This window comes from Hevea brasiliensis, chromosome 3 (genome assembly GCF_030052815.1).
Source record: "Hevea brasiliensis isolate MT/VB/25A 57/8 chromosome 3, ASM3005281v1, whole genome shotgun sequence".
In the NCBI taxonomy this organism is placed as follows: domain Eukaryota; kingdom Viridiplantae; phylum Streptophyta; class Magnoliopsida; order Malpighiales; family Euphorbiaceae; genus Hevea; species Hevea brasiliensis.
The window spans coordinates 84767353-84780101 of record NC_079495.1 but is presented as its reverse complement, the minus strand read 5'-3'; the positions used below and the strand labels follow the sequence as shown (position 1 = coordinate 84780101).

At 30.8% G+C, this 12749-nt stretch overlaps 1 protein-coding gene across 4 annotated transcripts; it reads right to left on the bottom strand.

The window, feature by feature from the left end:
• Window positions 1–5326: 5326 nt before the first annotated feature.
• LOC110664452 (inositol transporter 4) lies at window positions 5327–11336 on the bottom strand. Of its 4 annotated transcripts, none has more exons than XM_021824159.2 (7): window positions 10939–11336; window positions 8134–8345; window positions 7950–8020; window positions 7506–7841; window positions 7323–7430; window positions 6204–6809; window positions 5327–6075 (listed from the first exon to the last, which is right to left on the bottom strand). In XM_021824159.2, exons 2-7 carry the CDS (start codon window positions 8267–8269, stop codon window positions 5599–5601), a joined length of 1734 nt encoding a protein of 577 aa, XP_021679851.2. In that variant the 5' UTR covers window positions 8270–8345; window positions 10939–11336; the 3' UTR covers window positions 5327–5598. The 4 variants fall into 4 exon arrangements, with proteins under 4 accessions (XP_021679851.2, XP_021679850.2, XP_021679847.2 ...); XM_021824158.2 differs by having other exon boundaries at window positions 8134–8290; XM_021824155.2 differs by lacking the exon at window positions 10939–11336 and adding an exon at window positions 9005–9170.
• Between the last annotated feature and the right edge of the window lie 1413 nt (window positions 11337–12749).

The following is a 12749-nucleotide window of genomic DNA, read 5'->3' as shown; positions in this document are numbered from 1 at the left end:
ACATATGTTTTAAATCAGTTCTTTGGTTTAGTTCGATTTAGGTCCGGTTCCAGTTCGGTTCTTGATGAAAAACAAGAACTAAACTAAAATAGTAAAATAACTTTGGTTCTTTCCTAGGATACGCCATGTATCTACTCATAATACTAACTGCATGTGAAATGTCAAGCCAGGTGCAAACCATAGCATACATGATGCTATTAATAACACTCGAATAAGGAACACTAAACATCTGCTCCATCTCCTCATCTGTTTTTGGTGACATGTCTGCAGATAACTTGATATGGGTAGCAATCGGAATAGTGACAGGCTTAACATTATTCATGTTAAAACGCTTAAACACTTTCTAAACATTGGATTGCTGAGACAAGAAAAGCTTTCCAACACTTCAATCCTTAGTAATTTCCATTCCTAATATCTTCTTTGCAGCACTCAAATCCTTTATCTCAAACTCATTACTCAACTACTTTTTCAGAATATTAATTTGTGACATGCTTTTAGCAGCAATAAGCATGTCATCTACATACAATAGCAAATAAACAAAGGAATCATCTGAAAACTACAAAGGAATTATCTGAAAGCTACCTATGATACACACAACTATCATATGAACTATGAATAAAGCCATTACGAACCATGAATGTATCAAATCTTTTGTATCACTACCTAGATGACTATTTCATATCATATAAAGATTTCTTAAGCAAATCAAACATGGTTTCCATACCTAGAATGACAAATTCCTCAGGTTGACTCATTATAAATTTGCCCCTCCAGCTTACCATGCAAAAATATTGTCTTCACATCTAGTTGCTCGAGCTCTAGATCATGAAAAGCAACTATAACAAGTAAGTCACTGATAAAACTATGCTTTACAACTAAAGAAAACACTTCATTAAAGTCAATCCCTCCCTCTGAGTAAAGCCTTTAGCTACCAATCGTACCTTATATCGAGGTGCTTCAACCCCTAAAATACCTTCCTTTTTTTCTTGAATACCCATTTGCAGCCTACCATTTTCTGTCCCTTAGGCAATGTTACAAGTTCCCAAGTCTGATTCTTGTGAAGAGATTCAATTTCTTCACCCATAACACCAAACCATTGATCCACATTTGAACAAGAAATAGATTTTCTATAATTGTTGCATTCATGCACGTCAACTATCTCAATAACTGACAAGGCAAACATAACTAGATTTGCATATGCATATCTTGCAAAGGTCTAATTTGTCTTTTCTCCTCACCAGTTGTAATGCTATATGGTTTCTACTGCTGTTGCTCAAGTGCATCCTCTTGTTGATCAAGATCTTGCACCTCATCATTTTAATCACTAGACTAAACTATTAAAGCATCAACCTTAAGCTCCATTTATTCTTTGACACCGTGATCTGATTCTACTATAGACTTGTCCCTATGAGTATCTAATGAAGCAGACTCATCAAATATCACATCCCTACTGATAATTAATCCTAGAGACTCTGGATCATTACACCACAACCTATAGCCTTTCACTCCAAATGCATACCCTAGAAATATGCATTTTCTTACCCTCGACTCAAGTTTACCATCCCTCACATAAGCATAAGCAGGGCAACCAAACACTCTTAGCTGAGGGTAATTAGCAGGTGAATCAAACCATATCTCAAAAGGAGTTTGTACTCAATAGCTATAGATGGAGATTTATTAACCAAGAAACATATTGTATTAATTGCTTAAGCCCAAAAATCCTTTCCTGAACCTAAATGTGAGAACATCCTTCATGCTTTGTCACAAAGCGTTTTGTTAATGCATTCTGCAATACCATTCTATTGTGGTGCCCTTGTGTAAGTGTGGTGTCTCATTATACCTTCATTGTTACAGAATGCATCAAACTCATGATTACAAAATTCCAATGCATTATCAATTCTAAGATGTTTGACCTTCTTTTCTATTTGCTTCTCAATCATCGTCTTCCATTTTACAATGTTTGAAAATGTCTCATCTTTTGTTTTCAAGAAATACACCCAAACTATTAGAGAGTAATCATCAATCAAAGTCATGAATCACCTGGCACCACTCATGGAAGGGATTTTGTTAGGACCCTATAGATCTGAATGGATATAATTCATTGTACCTCTAGTCTTGTGCATTGCCTTTTTGTTGAACTTCACCCTAGTCTATTTGCCAAATAGACAATGTTCACAAAAGTCCACAGATTTTGTTTTATACCTGTCTAACAAATCTCACTTGCTCAACACAAATAAACCTCTTTCACTCATATGACCTAAGTGCAAATGCCATATTGAGTTTGCTTTTAATTATTGCTTCTAAATGCTACTACAGCTTCCCTTGAAACTGTACTGCTCTAAAGAATATACTATCCTGAAACTAAACTGCACTTCATGAGTACCATAAAGCCCCTGCACACTTTAAGAACTCCATTATCTACATGGTATCTAAATCCATGAGAGTCAACTGTCCCAAGAGAAATCAAGTTCCTCTTCAGTCTTGGAATATGCCAACACTCCATAACTCTGACAATGCCATCAAACATCCTCAATCTGATGCTACCAATTTCTTCCACAACTAATGCACAATCATTATCCAGAAACACCTTACTACTCATCTGTTTGTAAGTGACAAACCAGCTTTTGTGTGGACATATGTTATAAGTAGCACTAGTATCAAGAATCTAAGAATTTTGTTCATGATCTGAACTTGTAGATAAAATATTCCTAGCACTATCATCACTATCAGAATCGCTAAACCTATCAACCACATTCACAGAAATTTTTTATTGCTTTCTCCTTTTATTTTTCAACTTGGGACAATCTTTCTTGTAGTGGCCTTGCTCACCGCACTCAAAATAGTTAGCCTTTTTCATTCTTGACTTAGATCTGGCCTTAGATTTCTTCCTACTAGAAGAACCCTCCCGTAACTGTGTTTTTCCCCCTGCTCACCAAACCTTCCCCCTCAGCCCTTTCTATATTATCTAGAAAATTTTTTTTCAACTCCTTTGATTTTAGAGAATTACTAGTATCATCTAGTAAAATACTATCTTTTCCATACAACAAAGTATCAACAAAAGCCTCACAAGAGAGTGGCAAAGAACATAATACAATAAGGGCCTGATCCTCATTATCAATATCAACGTAAATATTCTTCAGGTCCATAGTGATTAAATTAAATTCATCTAGATGTTTTTTAATAGGCGTACCTTAGCTCATTCTCAGATTGTATAGCCTTTTCTTCAAATAGAGATGATTGGTAAGTGATTTTGAAAAATACAACTTCTCCAATTTCTTACATGTCACAGACGCTAAGATTTCAGAAGCAATCTCGCGTAGGACATTATCAGTGGCAATCATGAAAATCACACTTAAGGCTCTATTCTTCAGATCATCCTTATCTGCCTTCTTCGTACCCTCTAGAAAGTTATCCTCGATTACCTTCCATAGACCTTGCAGGATCAAGGAAGATTTGATTTTAATCTTCCACAAATTGAAACTTGATCCACCATTAGGGGTGAGCAGATTTCGATTCAAACTGAAAAATCGAACTGAACAGAATCAATTCGGTTCAATCAGTTTGGTTTTAAAATTTAATCAGTTCAGTTCAGTTTTATATTATAAAAATTTCAGTTATTTTGATTCGATTCAGTTTTGAATAGAAAAAAATCGGTAAAATCGAATCTAACTGAATAGTAATTTTATATATTCAAATCAAATCAAATCAAACCAAATCGATTTTTTAATAAATTTATTTTTATGGGGAATTTATGAATTATATTTAATTATATATATATATATATATATATATATATATATATATATATATATATATATATATATATATATTGTTTAATTTCATTGATCAAGGTTCAAACCAAAGTCAAAATTAGACCAAATAACTTGAAAATAAAGTCTAAATTAAAAATAATCAAAAATCAAAATTGATCAGTTTAAACCGAACCGAACCGAAACGAAATAGAGCGGTTCTGTTTGATTTGATTTTTCATCAATTTCAGTTTGGTTCGGTTTCTAAAATATGTAATTTGATTTTCATAATTTAATTCGGTTTGGTTTGGTTCGAACCAAATGCTCACCCCTATCCACCATTAAACTTCTCCATCTCATACTTTGTTGAAGATGACGCCATTTGTAAACCCTAAATTGCGTGCACAAAGCTCTAATACCAATTTGTTATAGCAGGCATGCAAATCTAAGGCACACATTATCATACAATTATACAATATAGAAAAAAGAAAAAAATAACACGGGTTTATGTGGTTCAACTGTCAGGTCTATGTCCACGAGCAAGGCAAGAGAAAAATTTCACTATGATGAAAAAGAGTAAAGATACAATCACTTAGAACTCTCAAATCCTAACCCTAATGTGTTTCTCGAATATCTCACAACTCTACTACCGCAAAGGGCAGAATATTACAATATTTATACCCATGCCCTCCACTGCCACCATAAACCTTACTTTTTATCCCAATCGAGTCACAGCGCAAAACTTTCGAGTTAGTTTATAATTCGGGTCAATAAAAACATATCCAAAATTAAAGCCACATAAAAATAAAAATGATGTTTATGTCCGGCTACTCCATTTTGTTCATGAAACATGATAAAGAATACCACTATCATGTATTCTTTATCCTGAAACAATTTTAGAAACTTATTGTTTATGAACTTACTCAACCATCATATTGAACTTGATAAATCTTGATTTCAAGTCGATTCTCAATTTGATTAATTCAACAAATTTATTAAATCCTTCAAACTTATTGCAGAAAAGACCCAACCAAAATGGAATATCCTATAAGGAAATGTAGGAGAAAAGAATGTGGATATCCAAACTGTAGGTAAAATCCCATAATCTTTTCCTGCCTAGATAAGCCCATTTCTGAGTATTCGAGTGTTTTAAAACTGAAAGTTAGAAATGTAATTAAATTTTAAATCAGAAAGGTGTAATGGTGTATCCAAATTAATAAATTTTGCATAAAATCTTTAAAGAAACTACATTAAAATTTGTAAATGACAATTTAATATGTTCGCTAATTTGACAAGCATGGCAATCTAAATTAAATGAATTAGAACAAGAAAATTCTGAAAATTGCTTATTGAAATCTAACACATCTGGATCAAGATGTGCTAACCAATTGTGCAAATTTTTCTAGAGAATCTTTCGAAGCAACAAATTAGACTTCGGAAGATATTGAACTTGAAGAAGGAAATAAGGCTAGATAAAGATGAACCAGTCAAAATTTGCAGATTGAAATTAAATTCTAAGCCAAAGAACAACAGCTAAAACATCATTCGAATGAAAAGAAGCAGAGTACAAGAAAGAATTTTAATACGAAAAGAAAGCTTTTCCATTAATTGCCAATAAGGAAACAATTGTTCATTACTTTAAACCCAATGAGAACCTTATTCTTTACATAATTCAGTCATTAAATAGGACTGAATTTGCACAAGGCACTATCTTTTTACTTGATGAGAGCAATAGGATTCCTTCCTCATTAAAAACACGGAATACTATTAACAATAATTATAGGAATTGTAATAGGTACTGCAAATCTGCAATTTTTGTCTCTCACTTTCAGCTCAAGCTTCTTCAGAATTATACAGTATCGACATTCTTCCTCTTTTTCTTTCCTCCACACAAATCTGGCCTGTATCCTTCCTCTAAGATTTTCTCAACCTCCTCAAATTGTAGGCCTTTGGTTTCAGGAACAAACCAGAAGATGCATGCAAGTCCAACGCAGGAAATTGCAGCAAATAGGAAAAAGGTACCACCAGCTCCAAGATGCTCAGTCAGAGTTAAATATGTTTCACTAACTATAAGATTCGAAGACCAGTTCGACACTGCAGCAATCCCTCCACCAATGCCTCTATATCTCAATGGGTAAATTTCTGAATTCACAATCCATGGTACAGTACCCATTCCAGGTGCATAAGCAATTATATAGAGTCCAAGGAGTACTACAGCAAGAAATCCAAATTTACTTGGACAACCATTCTCGAAAAACACCCGATGTTGTGCATGACATGTGCTTTTTAAGGCCTTGGTGTCAGCCAAGCATGCTCCAGGTTGAAACTGATAATGTAACACAATAAAATCAATCAACATTAAAGTACTAATGTAGAATGGAGCTGTTTTAAAGTAAGAACAGATAAGGGGTATATACTAGATTACCAATTAACTGAAAAAGTGACTGTACTTACTTCGCTGGCTGCATTAGCACAGAAACCACAATCTGCTTTCAAACAGGACATGCAGCTCCATTTTGATGTATCTGACAAGGTCAGGTATTTGGGACAAGTAGAGTTTTTCCCAAACTGTGCAGTCTCCATTGCACTAACCTTAGGAGCATGGGAAGAAGCTTCGATAAATACAACCGATAAGGCCACAAGGAAACCGATGGTAGCAATCATAGAAACCATCAACAGCCTCCTCCTTCCATATCTATCAACAAAAGCCATACTAATCATGGTGCCCACAACATTGAGGCCTGAAGTAATGAGAGAAAGTGCTAAGGCCACCGAGTTTGAAGCAAATCCAGCAAACTGGACTATGGTTGGAGCATAGTACATGACGGTGTTTATACCAACAAACTGCTGAGCAACTTGAACAGTTATGCCCGCATAGAGTCCCCTGCGGACTACAGTGTTTGTAAATGCACCCTTTACTTTAGAGAACATGTTGTCCCCAATAGCAGCTTCATCCGCCTTTTCAGCTTCAATAGATGAAGCTAAAGCTTTCATCTCCTTGTCAACTTCATCAGCAGGATATATCCTTTCCAAGATAGCCCTCGCTTCATCTACCTTGTTCTGATTAATAGGGAAAGAAGATTTCATAAATCTGAAGAAATTTGGTTACTAGTACATGCTACTTATTATCTTGATTCTTAAATGATTAAAACAGCAGTGGCAAACCAACGTGATTGAATCGAGAAAATTATAATCATCAAGATAATTAGAAACATCATTCAATAAGAGATCAGAGTGATACACAAAAATCTCATAAATGAGTTTTTGAATTGAAGAGGGAAAAAAGATATAATTTTCAAAGAATAACAATTGAGTAATTGCCTGTTTTCGCAACTGATCCAGCTCAGTTGGTAGGCTAGGTAGACAAGATATGAGAAAGAGATGCTTCTGTAAATTTAGATATACTTATAGCATTAGATATGTTGCAATGATTCACATATGGGAAGGACTACTCTGTTATGCCCTCTGAACAACAAAAGCACATCGGATAAGAGAGATTTTTTCTTAGAAAGCTTTAAAAAAAGAGGCGAAGGAACCAAAAAAAAAAAATGTTGAAGGACTATGATTTATAACCTGTCTGTAGAGCCATCTGGGGGACTCAGGAAGTGATAACATCAGCACAAACTGAACTACAGGGGGGATGCCAGCAACCCCGAGCATCCAACGCCAGGTTCCCTTAGCCTGTTGATTTTGCAATTGTTAATAGATTATAATGTTCACAAGTTGAAGGAACAAACAGAAATCAACAGTACCCACCTTGGTGAAGGCAAGATTGATCAAGTAAGACAAAAACTGGCCCCCTGTAATTAGCAAACCATTTGTACTAACAAGTGCCCCTCGAATTCTCGCAGGTGAGGATTCAGATATGTAAAGAGGTGATGTCATGGATGCCATTCCAACCCCGAAACCAACAAAAATTCTTCCCACAACTATAACCCAGGGAGCAGGAGCAATGGCCATGATCACAGCACCAATAAAGAAAACAAAATCAGCAGATAAAATTGACTTTTTCCTCCCAAATCTATCATTGATGATTCCACCACATCCGGCTCCAACAATAGCTCCTGCAACAGCCATACTCACGATGGTCTCCTGCTCATTAAATAATGAAATATCAAGCATCGCATACGAAATATATAAAATCTCGATTCCTGTTTTCTCAAGAATTCACCATAGAATCCAAACTCCAAAGCAACTAACCTGTAGCCATGTTTTCTTGTCAACAGATTCGAAGTCATCACGGATGTAAAGCAGGGCACCAGAAATAACCCCTAAATTCAAATTACCAATGAACATTAACTATGGATTCTACCAATAACTTACATTTAATAATGGTGATAATAATGGATTCAAAAGAGAGAAGGGTTGGTCTCAAACTTGTTACCTGTATCATAACCAAACAGAAGCCCTCCAATGCCTGCTGAGAGTGCAAGCCTCATAATGTAAGGAGTCCGCCAGGCCGTACGCCAGCATTCTGTGAATTCTGTCTTGTCTGCTTTTGCAATACCACCTTCAACCATGTTTCTTTACAGCAGGAAAAACTGGGAATTCAAGTACAATTAAACAGAGGAAATCCTAAAAAAATTCAAATACAATCTGCAGAGAAACAGTGTCAACACAACTAGCAATCATCAGCACTGTAACTTGTAAAGAAAATATGAAATCAGATAAATGGAAAAAAAGAAGATAGCTATTTTCAGTTGCCACGAGAATGAACCAATCTGATGTACAACAAAGGATCAAAGTATGATTGTCTAAATCAATTGATTCACTTCCGTTGAATAATTAATTATTATTATTATTATTATTATTATTATTATTATTATTATTATTATTATTATTGAATTCCCAGTTTTGCTTAGCAAAAATGCATTCGTTATAAAAGAAACAATGATTCCTAAAATAATCAACAAACTAATACAAACATGATCAAGACAAGTCACAACTAATTAAAAACAAAACAAAGAAAAACCATTAACAACGGTAATGATAACAACAACAATAATAATGAAAATAATTCTTAAAAAAGAAAAAAAAAAGAATTCTTTCCCATTTTTAAATCTCCCACAAAAAAGACAAGAATCTCCATGAAATTCACAGCGCCAAACTGCTCTAAGATTTGAGTAAGGATTGAAGAGGAAAATAAGGACCCTTAAAAACAAACTGGCTAGCATTTTTCCTAGAGAAGCCCATATTTACTCTATAATTTTCATGCTTCTAAAAGACCCAAAGGAAAAATAAAGAAAAGCTTGTACCTTTACGCCACGGAAAAGATCAGTTCTTCTTCAGAGCAATATAATGCATGCAAATCAATTCTAAAATAGCAAATCTACGTACTAATGCTTTGTTCAAGAACTTTTTTTTCTATGACAAATCAGGATTAAGTATGGATATATATATATATATATATATATATATATATATATATATATATATATATATATATATATATATATATATATATAGAAGTTGATTTCTTTACGGATTGGAATTCTTATTTGTGGACGTTTATAACTAGATCTCGGATGGGACGTTTCCTTTTATCTTAAAACAAGCAACAAGTGAAAGACTGATAAAACCAAAATCTTTAAGATTAAAGCAAAAATCCTGCTTATTCCTGTGATTCAGGTAAAGACTTTTTATCTCCACAGATTTATTGCATTTATTTTTTTCTGGTATAAGGATTTATAATATTTTGAATGTTTTTAAACGTGGAAAATCTTTAAAATATTAATTAAAATCCTTTTCCCTTGAAAGCTGTATACTTGAATTCAAAGTCACCTCCTCTTCGCTCCTTTGGAATTAATACCATCATCAATGAGTCTTTGACAAAATTTTAGGAAACTGTTTTCACAATATACTCCCTTATCATAAAAATACATCTACTTTTATTTTTACATACTTTAAAAAAATAATTAAAATAATAAATTTTATTTATTCTTTTTTAAATATATCCTCCATTCATATTGCTCTATTAAAAAATAAATAATTAATCTTACTAAATTAATTTTAAAAGTAATTATATTAATAATGACATTAGTAAATTAATAAATAAATTATTAATAAATTATTAATAGCATTTGATTTGATTTGCACTTTCTATAAAAGATTGCTTGGAGCATCTAGATTTGTGTATTCATTATATACAGCTTAATTAATTTTTGCATAAATTTCAATATAAATATTTAATCTAATAATTATTAAACTCGTTCTTATATGAATTTATATTAAATGCACCTTTTAAAAAATAAAAAAATTAAATAAAATATTAATAGCCTATAAAATAAAGTTATATATTTTTTAACTTTTTTCACAGAAAGAAAAATAAAAAATCATTTAAAGAGTTTATTATTAGGAGTTTAATATGGGTGTGAATATAATTTCTTATATGCTTCAAGCTTAAATTTAAGAGTTTACATCAGATGCACTCTTCTAAAAAAATGTAAAAATTAAATAAAATATTAATAATTTTAAAAAATAAATTATATATTTTTTAACGTTTTTCACTAAAAGAAAAAAAATCATTTAAAGAGTTTATTATTAGGAGTTTAATATGTGTACCAATATAATTTCTTATGTGTTCCAAACTTGAATTCAAGAGTTTATATCATATGCAATTTTTTGAAAAATTAAAAAATAAAAAAATATATTAAATAATTTATAAAATAAATTATATATTTTTTAACATTAAAAAAAAAAAGAAAAACCATTTAAAGAGTTTATTGTTAAGAATTTAATATTTGTGCGGATATAATTTCTTATCTGCTCGAAGCTTGAATTCAAAAACTCCATGTTATCTTTTTCTTCTATAGGTGATAAAACTCCTTATCCTCTACCATGAGGGGAAGATCCAATTTTCATCTAAGAGAAAAGCTATCCATCAAATAAGAAAAAAAAAAAAATATATATATATATATATATATATATATATATATATATATATATGAAGCAAAATCATAATAACTAAAATAATTAGTTAATATAAAAGAGATGCAAATCAAAGAGTTAGCATAAAAAGCAATGATTTTTTTTTCTTTTTTAAAGTAGAAAGGATTTTTTTAGTATATTTAAAATATTTTGTGAAAGAAAGATCCTATTACTTAAAATTTAATTTTCTTAATTACTCAATCAAAAAATGATTATCTTAATGACAAGATATACACAATCAGTATTGAGAAAAATGACTTACCGGATAAACTTGTCTTCTTATCTCTATAGATTGCAAATGAGAAGTAGTGAATTATCAAAAGCTTTCAATTCCTTATCAAATTTGGATGATTCAAAGTTAGCAAATAATTTGTGATTTTTATAAGTTTTCTATTACCATAATTAGAATGGAATAAATTTTTGGCTATTTTAAGATACGACAGAGTGAGTGTTTGTAGGAATTTCTTTTGGGCCACATTATTTTTAGTAATACATTTAAAAAAAAATAAAAAGTATAAAGAAAAATACTATGGCCAAAAAGAAATTCCTACATCGAAAAGCATGGCCACACTATATATTTTTATAACTCTATTGAGGACCACAACTAAGATAATGGATAGAATTTATAGACTAAAATAATTTAGTAAATTCTCCTTAAATAAAATAAAATAAATACTTATATTCTGTTTACCATTTATTACATCTCTATACCATAAAATCTTTTTCTTGCCTTTCATAATAATGCTAAATTAAAGAATCAAAATTAAAAAAAAAAAAGATTTTCATTTAGTTTGGGTATTGAACTTGTCTCCAAATCCTTTTCTTAAAAAAGAATTTATAGAGTAAACTAACCTAATAAACTATCCTTAAATTAAATAAAATAAATACTTATATTCTGTTTACCATTTATTCCATCTCTATGCCATAAAATCTTTTTCTTGCCTTTCATAATAATGCTAAATTAAAAAATAAAAATTAAAAAGATAAGATTTTCGTTTATTGTGATTGCTTTCAAAATTATAAGATCTCGAGTTTAAATTTCACTCTAAACTTTATAAAAAATAAATTAAAAAAAATAAATTTTAGTCATCAAAACTTAACTCAATGATATTGAAATCATCTCACAACCATGAGATTTTGAATTCAAAATCTAAGTTAGAGTTAGTTATTAAAAAAAAAAAGGTTTAACATTTAAAATATTAATTAAATTAAACAAAAAACTTAAATTTTAAAGAAATTTCTGTTTGGATATTTATAGGATTGATAGCTGGCAAATGGCCAAGGAAAAATATTTTCTGTTCTTGCGTTCTTATCCAATTCCAAATAAAAAAGTAATTTGCTAAAATTTCAACAGAATTGTAAAATAACTAAAATAAACTATTGATTTTTGGAACTTCAAACTAAGATCTGATTGAAAATTTGCTGTAAATCTAAGGTAAGTCACAGTTGATTAATCCATAAAAAAATTAATAAGAAAATCGAAAATATTCATTTAGATACATAGAGTTGGGCGTACTCAGAGACCATGAAATGTATATATGTATAGGTTATATAAGAATAAAAACTCTATTAAAATTATCATAGTTTTAACAGCTATTCATTCTTATAATTGATTCGTGTATGTATGTATTTTATCTATAAAAAAAATATATATACATAGCTAAAGAAAATGAATGAGACCAGTACTTCTCATTCACACTAGATAAAGCCAATTGGGTTAAGTGGTAAGCAATTCAATTAGCATTCTGGTAAGATGCTTAAAAATTATTATTTAATTTATTTATTTTAATTATATTAATTATTTTTTTTATTTTAAAAAACATATTCTTTAGTTTCTTTATTTTTATTCAATTTAATACTTTTTAAATCCTCTCTGCTTGGTTTAAATCAATTTTCTATTAGTTGTTATATTCAAACAACACATCCTCTTAGCTTGTGCCAAATGATACATCGTTACATCTTTTTAGCTTGTCTCCAACAACACGTCGTTTTGACTACTTTCACCGATAATGTAATATGTGAATTTTTATTTTATAAAATCAATAAAATTATTGATCATAATAAAATTTATAT

Bases quoted from the DNA above. Each gene is read 5' to 3' on its own strand.
- LOC110664452 (XM_021824159.2), bottom strand. From the start codon at position 8,269: ATGGTTGAAGGTGGTATTGCAAAAGCAGACAAGACAGAATTCACAGAA. The intron at 8,021-8,133 runs GTAACAAGTTTG...ATTTGAATTTAG, and splicing joins TCTGTTTGGTTATGATACAG to GGGTTATTTCTGGTGCCCTG. The intron at 7,431-7,505 runs GTGGGTACTGTT...CAAAATCAACAG, and splicing joins TCAATCTTGCCTTCACCAAG to GCTAAGGGAACCTGGCGTTG.